The sequence below is a fragment of the Apteryx rowi genome, unplaced genomic scaffold (genome assembly GCF_003343035.1).
Source record: "Apteryx rowi isolate R43461 unplaced genomic scaffold, aptRow1 scaffold_873, whole genome shotgun sequence".
In the NCBI taxonomy this organism is placed as follows: Eukaryota; Metazoa; Chordata; class Aves; order Apterygiformes; family Apterygidae; genus Apteryx; species Apteryx rowi.
The window spans coordinates 119469-129112 of NW_020451175.1; the positions used below are offsets into that span (position 1 = coordinate 119469).

At 41.9% G+C, this 9644-nt stretch overlaps 1 protein-coding gene across 1 annotated transcript in view; it reads left to right on the plus strand.

Moving 5' to 3' along the window:
* The window catches only part of CAPN9 (calpain 9), a 30298-nt gene extending 22170 nt beyond the window's left edge, over nucleotides 1-8128 (plus strand). Inside the window, exons 14-20 of the mRNA XM_026090700.1 lie at nucleotides 238-295; nucleotides 896-960; nucleotides 3141-3209; nucleotides 4582-4660; nucleotides 5607-5723; nucleotides 7101-7156; nucleotides 7944-8128. Coding sequence (XP_025946485.1) covers nucleotides 238-295; nucleotides 896-960; nucleotides 3141-3209; nucleotides 4582-4660; nucleotides 5607-5723; nucleotides 7101-7156; nucleotides 7944-7970 — 471 coding nt within the window. The 3' untranslated portion in view covers nucleotides 7971-8128. The remainder of the gene's footprint in view (nucleotides 1-237; nucleotides 296-895; nucleotides 961-3140; nucleotides 3210-4581; nucleotides 4661-5606; nucleotides 5724-7100; nucleotides 7157-7943) is intronic.
* The last annotated feature ends 1516 nt before the right edge of the window (nucleotides 8129-9644 follow it).

Sequence of the window (9644 nt, forward strand, 5' to 3'; positions counted from 1 at the left end):
TTTTTCTTTGAATCAGTGGTTCTTGTTTGAGAGCTCGTTCAGACACCCTTACTCAGCGCAGCACTTCTGTATTTTGCTACCTTTTTGTTTTTTAGCCTGCCCTGGGGGTTTTGTGTGATTCTCTTTTCCTGAATTGCAACGAAGCACAGATGCATGATGTTTGTGGTTTCTGAGGTTTTTGGTATGTCTGATTCCAGAAACACTCAAGTAACCAATGCTGCTATTTTTTTACTTTAGGACATGGAGATAACTGCAGAAGAACTCGAATATATTCTGAATGCCATATTAAAAAAAAGTAAGCGCTGATAACATCTGCACTTGTTCAGTGGTGTGCAGCTAAGGGCTGTAAGGAACTTTTTAAAAGCCAGAATTAAATTCACTTACAAATGGAAAAATAAAGGCTCCATTACCAGCCTTGCTTAGTATCCTGCAGCCAGCAAGGGCCAGAACCAGGAACAGACCTGGGCCTTGATCTACCCACTAGTTYGCACTGCCTCCAACATGATCCATGTCACTTCAGTGAGGCCAGTTCTCCATTGCTCTGTTGCTCTGATCTGGAGAGACAGACACTGGGCTGGGACTTGTAACACCTGGGCATGATTTCTGATTCTGCTGTGGGCCCTTTATATGACTGGAAAGTCTCTCTGAACCYTCTCTCCTGATTTACAAAGCAAGAACTGTGGTTTCCTTTTTTGTCTTCAGTAAATATCTCCCCTGTCTGGAATTTCTCTGTAGCATGAGCTGTCTTCCTCTTCCAGGTTCTCCAACAATGAGGTCTCAGAGCCAGCTAGACCTGCTAGGCACTATCTCTGCTTAGGAAATCCTATTTTGTACTATGAGTTTAGAGAAAGCATGTTTGCCCAATGGCTTCTTTCTTATTATTGTCCTTTTTCAGCAAAGAACATCAAATTCAAGAATTTAAGTCTCATTTCATGCCGAAACATCATTTCTCTTACGGATGTATCCTTTCGAATAAGTGCTTATGAGAGTAAATGTATACTGAATACAATTGTCCATAGCATTATCTGTCATAGACAATAGAGATGTGGTAATGTCGTGGAGGAACACTGTCCACAGGAAAAAAATTATGCCAAAGTTGTATCCTGGTTTTTATTTTAGAAATTTAGGGTTAGGAATCTTAAGCACAGAAAATCTTCTGCCACAGATTTCAGAGAGAGATGCTTTAATGCTGAGCACTTGTAAAAGTAAAAGCTGCACTATTACATCTAGTACAGCATTTTCAAGCTATAGCTTACTTGAGAAGAGTCTGTAGGAGATAATTCAGAAAAGTCTGTTGTCTGGAGAGCTAAATTCACCAGACAGAGATCTGCACCTCACTGGAAAAAAATTATGGGTCAGAAAATGAAGGATCAGAAGAATGTTGAAAATTACTGATATCAAAGTGGTGGCTATTTTGACAACCAGACTAAAAGCTGGAAAATCTAGTCTTTCAGCTAGATACTGGAGCTCCAGAAAGTAGACATGCGGGTGAGATATGTCTGTCCAAATTTAGACATTTGTGGTGTAGGTATCTACATCTAAGCTAGCCTTCTAGACTCCCTTTGTTGACAGTGAAAAGGATGGTGTAATTGTGCTCGTTCTGGAAGTGTCTGACCATGAGGGATGCTAAATGACTGCTCAGACATTAGGTGAGATGAATCACAGCCCTGGTAATTCCCCGCCAGATTTTTCCTTTGCTATAGTCTGATTTCTATTGAATTCCCTTAGCATGGCTTCTCCTTAGGTAGAGCAAGTCAGTTACCATATATACATAATGAGAAACAGGGGACTAGTCCTAAATTTCCTCCCCTAGAAATCAAGCATCGGGAGGGAACTGGTCCATGCTCACATCTCATCCCTACATGGCACTGGCACAGAGCCAGGATCTGCACTTGACCCAGAAGCATGGCAGCAGTCTTAGGTTCACCCTATAGGATAAAACCAAATAGCTTCCATGGTTTGCAATGCTTCCAGGCAAATCTCTGTGTAGTTTTGAATAAATATGGGAGACATTTCTTCATCTGCTTTGGAAACATGGGGAACACAGACACAACCATCCCACAGTGGAGGAGCAAAATGACATGAAAGCAATCCCAGGGCAAAACTGGCAGAGTCTCCCCAGTGTTATATACCGCAAAATTCCCTGGCTGCAATCAAACCGTGCAGGAAAGAGGGCCGAGGTTTTACATGACGCAGAAAGAAAAACATTGCAGAGGCATTTTGATGCTGCTCTCTGGCCAACGTTTTCAAACCTGTTCGGTTAAACAGACAGACTGTTTTGCAGGGCTGATAATGTCCTTGGGATCTGTGGGGGCCATAAGCAGTGTCACCAGTGTAGGTGCTTAAGTAACGGCAGGCATTAGCTAGACCCCACTTGGAGCATTTTGGCCTGTGTGAATGCTTGCTGAGCTAGTACCCCTCTGAGCAAGGGCTTTGTCCTGAAAATTAAGATGGAAAGTGAAAAAGGGTCATGTTGGGCCCATTAGTTATGTAGCATTTCTGAGCAAGTGCCCCATCCTGCAAGTGAGCTCTGCTTGGGGGACATCAGTAACTCAGTAAAATAAATATTAAGATCTTCACACTTTAGGCAGAGGGAAGTCCAAGCAGATCTAGACTCCACTTCTCAGAATTGCTGTATAGGCATTTTTTTTCATCATAAGGCTCATAAGGACCAGATTTTACCAACCTCGCTCTGTACGTCTCATTAATTTTTGACTGAGCCGCTGTGGTAGAGCCTCGTCTCTAGCTAACAATACTGAATAGCGCATTGGTTGACTAATTCCTCTGAGTACAGTAGCAATTTTTTTAATCAGGTAATTTAATTCTCTGAATCATTTATAGCCCATTTACATTCAAAGCTGTTCTTGCCTTAGAACAATCTGTCTTTCTTACTCCCATGGAGCCTGCATTGCTCAGCTGCGTTATTTTATCACATCATGTCTCACAAGTACCACAGCAGCAGCAGCCATGACTGTAACCGCTTGAGCTGCGCCACATGAGAAATCCCTGTATCGGTTTCAGTGGCACCACAGGCTTTCAAGGCAAGATCACGTTATCTCTTTAAAGAAACAGCACTGGTAAATGTGTTCAGAATTTGGACCTTCATGTAACATGTCCTTTTCCTTAATGCAGATTACTAGTCCAGTGGCAATGGGAAACTGGAATTTAATGAGTTCAAAGTTTTCTGGGAAAGAATGAAGAAATGGATTGTAGGTGACATTATTCATCGTATTTGCTTCTCCATTTTATTAGCTATTATTTTTTGCGTAGTTTAATATGTATGTGCAGACAAAAATAGAGACAGAAGTGTTTACAAACCACAAGTTTTAATTAAAAAGTTTTCCAAAAGTAGGGGGGCTTCTTTTGGATAGTCAATGGCATTCTTAGCTTTCTGTGATGCTAAACCATAATGTTTTGCTGGAAATAACAGAGATTTTTGTTTGGGATAAAGAATGCAATGGGCRCTAATATGGAAGCCAATCAAAATGAAACTTAAGGCTTTTCCATTACTGTTGTTTTACAGAAGAAGAATGTGATGATTCATGACTAGTAGGAAACAATCATTTCATAAGTCTCTGCATTTCCATTATTGATCTCTCAAGAGTCAACAACACCGAAGTCTGGGAAAGTGTTGGTTCTAATTTTAAATACATTTCCCTGCCATTGTATAAGGCAGTAAAAATAAGAAAGCTTGCAGGATCAGGCCACAGACTGAATATTCAAAAAAGGACATCATAATTGTTTCCTCATGGTGATTAATAGCTATTCTGAATTCATGCTTCACGCAAGCATTTGAAATACGCAGCTCTCTGCTTCTTGTCTAGCCCATCAGAAATCACAAATACTTTTCTAGGTACTAATTTCATATCCCCCTTATCAAAAGATGTATTGTTTTTTAACAAGGAGGCTTGAGAAATCCTTGTTTCCTACAGGAAGATTTGCAGGTATATCTGACAGAAATTTTTAGGCTGAATATGACAACTCTAATTAACTCATAGTCCAGGGGAGGTTCACGTTTGTTGCCCCATTAAAAAGATGGAATTTAACTGCAGCTTAATAATTAYTTAATATTTAGGTCAAAATTCAAACCAGTTCTACCAGTTCTCTTGTTTGTACCATGAATGTTTAGATTTTTTTATAACTAGATGCAAAGGAGTAAAGACAATCTCAACTTCACATTAAGCAATTTGTTTATAGCCTTCAGAGCTATAAACGTTGGAAAAAAGTGAGGAGAATGCCTCAACAGGGAGAATTTAGAAGATGAATAAAAATACATCCTTCCCAGATAAGATTACTTTTAAAAAATCATGGAATTTTTTATGAAGAGCAACTATTATTGAATTCTTGGGTTTGGCAGTACTTGTTTAAGTTTCACAACAGCCTRTTCAAATGACAAAGAGAACTGGGGCCCAGATTTGCTCCTCAGTTACAAAATCAGACTGGATCTAGGCCAAAGTCTTGTCAGCTTTCTTAAATGCTTGTGCTACATATTTAAAGATAAACACCGTTCCTTTGTGTGCCATATCCATGCTCCCTTTCATATGGAAATACTGAAATTTCCATGTGCTCCTTTCATAACAGAGCATCTTTCTTCAGTTTGACTTTGATAAATCTGGTTCCATGTCCTCATATGAGCTTCGCAGTGCTCTAAAAGCTGCAGGTAAGTCAAGCACTGCATTTTATTTGGGAAGCCTGTCAGGCAGATCCACTGTAGGTGAAGAGAGCTGCAAGATATTATGCTGGCTGAGTGCCTCTGGGCAGTGAGGAGGACTAAACCCCAAAAAGGCACCTAGAGTGGAAAGCTTTAGGTCTGGAGCTGGGCCATGGCCCCARGCGAGCTCATGGCCCTGATGGAGAGCACTGGGGGGCAGTGGACTTTGACTGGGGCACCTTCAAGGAGAAGGAACAATCCTGATATCTGGTCCTTGGGCTGCCTCATTCAGGAAATGGGATATTTTTTGGAAGTACTTTTGGGAGTCTGTCTGTGGGTTGACATTGGCCCTTTCATCTAATTATCTGAAGAGCAAACCGCAGTAAAAGAAGAATGGGGTTGGCTGCTTTGGATCTAGCTGTGAAAATATTTACAACGGCATGTTCCCTTATTTTGCCCCAGAGAGCACGAGCCTCCCAGGGCAGTCAGTCAGAGCAGCCTTTAYATTTTTGTTGAGCTCTATTAAACTCAACAGAGCCAGCACACGTGCAGGGTTAAACCCTAAAACAAAACAYTTCAGAGCCCATCTCCACTCAAGGGTCGGAGGAGCTATGAGCAGGCTGTTTGTTATGAAGAGCAATCGGTGGGTTTGCATTGCATCACAAACTATTTTTATTTAAGCACCTAGTTTTGCAGAAATCCTTATRTATCTCAGGGAGGCAGAATGGTCCCTCATGCATAAAAAAAATTGCAGTGACTGAAAAATTTCTTGTTTGGAGTTCGGTATTCATTGCCAGCTTAAAGGACTTTGCAGTCAGATCACTTTCTGGATGGATGCATGCTGCAGAGTATCCTCCCATCAACTGATTTTCAAGATTGGCTAGTAGAGATTTGCAGATTTCTTCCTGGCCTGCGAGGCTGCTCACTTTTCCTTTGTGTGCATGTGTTTGGGAAGGATACCAACTCAACAACTACCTGCTGCAGCTGATTGTTCTTCGATACTCTGATGAACAGTTCCAGATTGACTTTGATGATTTTCTGAACTGCTTAATTCGCTTAGAGAATGCAAGTCGTGAGTACCTTCTTCCTCTAGAATTTCTTCCCACTCGAAAAAATTCTCCACTTTTGGTTGTTGTGGAGCATTTTGCGTAATATTTGAGATCAAGTGTGTACATTGAACAGCTAACAAAAAGGAGCTGTGTTTAGGATTTGCTTTTAGGATAGTTTTTCTCTCATAAAGTGAAAAATGTCCTGCTGCTAAATGGAAAATTTCCCCTTGTGAATAGAGCCTGCTTCACAAACTCTGTAGCTCCACAGCAGACGTGAAGAATGCTTGCCAAGACCATGTTATATCCTTTCTCGTGGCTAACCTATCTGACTAGCAGCTCTCAACCAGCTTGTGGCCAAATCTCACTTGCAAAAAAGTGGATGGGTTGTGTGTCTCACCGGCCTAGCCCCCAATCCCTTGAGCACCCACAGCACCCTTTCCTGGCCTGGCACTCACTCAGATTCCCACTCCTACTTCCTCATCCCATCCMCAGGCTCCTGCTGCCCCTTCGTTCCCACAGTGCTGTCCGAGCACGTCCTCCTAGACTCCATGCCCAGGCCCTCCCGCAGGGCATGCGACTCCGGAGCAGGGCATGCCGCTTCCCGGGACCCCACCCACGAGGGTAACGGCCCATCGGGGCACGCAGCCAAGGGAGCTCTTCCTTTCATGCAAGTGGTGAGAGCTTAGTTTGGGATCCCTGAAGTCCAAGGTTCAAATATCACTTGTGCCTCATGCAAAGAGATACTAGTCATGCACTTGTGCAGGGATCTCCTGCACCTTTTACATAACTTGTCCTGCTGAAGATATGGCTTACTCTACATCGAGGCATCCTCTGCCTCAGTTCATTCGCATGCAGGGTCTCTCTCTTTCCAGACTAGAAGTAGTAGAGATAGGTAAAATGGCTGGATGAACTTTGAAGTGATCTTCAGTGTGGCTCCAAACTCAAATCAAACTCAGCTCACTCTGTGAGGATCAAAGAAACTTTCCTGAGCAATATTTTTTAGTTTTGTTCTCTTTACTTCCTGGTTCAATTWGCATTGGAGTAGAATTATTAAATTACTGAGAGATAGAAGTTAAATAAGATATATAAAGAAATGCAAATTGCTTGGCTTCTTTTCAGGGTATCACCCAAATCTGAGTGTTTAGCACAGCCAGGACACCCACTACCAGTCAAGTTCTGAAGTGAGACTCACACAAAGACCTAAGTCAATGAGATATTTCCTCTTGTAAGGACTTCATTTTTCAGAGCAGCTACCACCACCAATCAGTCATAAGCAATCAGTCCTTGCACCAGGCCTTTCCTTTCTTTGGCATGGCCACTCATCACTGTGGGATAGGAAGCTCATGTATGAATATGAATGAGGTGTATTTATAGCTCTGACGTCCTATTTTTCATTCCAGGAGTATTCCAGGCACTGAGTGTGAACAAGGAGTTCATTAACCTGAATATAAGTGAGGTACGAGCACAGCTTCATAAACACTGACAAAATTAAGGGGCTTGTCTAGAGCTTTGTCCTGTCACAGGAACTAGAATATTTTTGCATGACACTTCAGGTGAAATCCATGTCCATAAAAGTGCAGGGGGAGTTTGCCACATATTTCAGCAGAGCTGTGATTTTACAGTGCACACACTGATTACATCTCCTCCATGCTATTTCCTTCCTTTCTTGCCCTATTGCATATTCACAGCTTCCCATCCCCCTTTCTGGACTCCCTGCTCTTTACTTCCCTGGGTCCCAGCTCACAACAGGGGAACAAGAAAGCAGCAGACTGGGMCTGGATGTCTTTTGCTCTCCCGGAATCACTGTTCAGCACTGGCTTATTATTTTCTTGTGCTCTCTTTGTCGCCTTGTGACACATGGGCTGTCTCTCATTTTACACTCTAGCTGAAAGTTCCCTGGGACAAGGCACAATGAATTCCCCAGCACAAAAAATGTGGGAGCCCATATGGACTGCAGGGATGCAAATGCAATCACTGCCACTGTTGTCATCTGGTGCTAGCAGAGCTCTGTCTCCTTCTCCCAAAACACAGGACTAAAGGCTGAACGAGTCCCACTTGCATGCTAGGAGAGGTCTCTACCTTTTGCTCCTCATCCTGACATGACATAAAGGCTTACACTCAGAGTTCCCCTTCCCTGTGTGGGTCAGCTTGGAACAAGGCAGTACTTTTGAACTCCTCTCTTTCATTTGGTTGGAGGTGGCTGAAATTATTTATTCTAAGTTTGATCTTTCTTCTGATACTAGTTCATCATCCTGGCAATGAGTATCTGAAGAAGTCTGACTGGGACGCCAGGAGTTTCCTGTAACGCTTCTGCGAGACATCTACCCAAACAGCTGTCGTCCCTTTGTCATGCAAACATTACCAGGAGCTTTTGTATAGAGGAATATGCATGCTGCCCACCCATTCTGATCTCCAGCCCTGTTGTGTTCATGAGTTCAAAAATCAGATCAAATTTGGGGGATTTGGGGGGGGGTTGGGTTTTTTTTTTTTTTTTTTTTTTTTTTTTTTGATAAAGCCTGATATTGAGTTTGTAACTGTGAGAGGCATTTGGTTGGGGCAGACATGCATCTCAAGCAGACTGAAATTGATGTCCCTGCATGACCACAGGCTTTTATGAAATGGGATTGTATTTAGTCTCAGTACAGCACAGAGTAAAGTGATTAAAAATCTTTATTGCTGCTTGGCTACAGATTACTGTAAGGTGCTTTTTAAAATATAATGTTGCATAAAACTTTGTTCAATTTAGAATTTGTTTCCAGGTGTGCTGCATGGCTGCATAACACATCTCTTGTCATAGCCAGAAGAATTGCAGCCTGGTAGCCTGTGAACTAAGGAAGACTAAGGAATGTATAGATGAAAATTTATTTTTGAATATTTGTAACAGAGGTCCCTGGTCCAGGCTTCCTCAGAAGGATGTTTAAGTTAAGGTCCAAAAGTCTTCACAAATTTAATTCAGAGAAAAATTGTTGCTTCTCACCTCTCCTCAGTCCTTCCTCTAGCACGAACCTGGCCAAAGCATGTCCCATAAGCCAAATGCTGTAGAGAGTTGCACACAGCTTGCTTTCATCTTCAGAGAAACGTGTGGTGTCCTGAGCTGGTGAACTCTCGCATGGGGCTATCTCCCCACAAGCAGCCAGGGGGCCAGTAGCCAGTCCTGCTAACCATGACTCCAGAAGAGCAGCAATTTATGTCATTTCAGATGAATTAAATGTAACCCCTGGTAAGTGCTCAGAAGACCATGATCTATGCAGCTATTGCTATTTTCCATCTGCCAGTTACACAGTATTATTCATGTGACGTTGGTAGCCAGTGCTGATTTAAAAAATAACAATAATAGCAGCAAGGGGCTTAAGAGGTCTTCACAGGATTTGTTTCCAAGATTATCTTCATAACATATATATTTTATAATGAATCAACAGTCCGGGTTTGTTTTCTAAAACCTTTCTTGCAGCAAAACAGATGGCTCTAGAATAGCCTCACATTCCCTGCTGTCCAGGATCTTTCACACTGAGATAGCCAGTGTTTTATCTTTCTAGATTTAAACCTAATGAGCAACCCTGGAAGGAAAATCAAACTGCCATAAAGGTGAAGTTCAAATAATGAAAAAACACAGGGATCATGATGTTTAAAATATCCACTTCTTTTTACTATCAGTTATAATCTTGTAACTATGCAGAAAATGCTCTGGAGCTAACTGGAAGCTGAGCAAAAAAGCTAAAGGTTGCAGTATTTGATTAACCGAGATACTCAGCCCCATGAGGTATATTGATTTTCAAATATTCAGATTGTGTGCCCTTTTGACAGCATTAGAGGCAGCTGTCTAAATCTGTGAAAGTTTGGATTAAAATCTACACTGTCCTATAAACATTCAGCCATATACTTGAAACCAAAAATCACAGATTCTTAATTGGTTCATTCTGTGTACTTGGACACTGATTCAAATT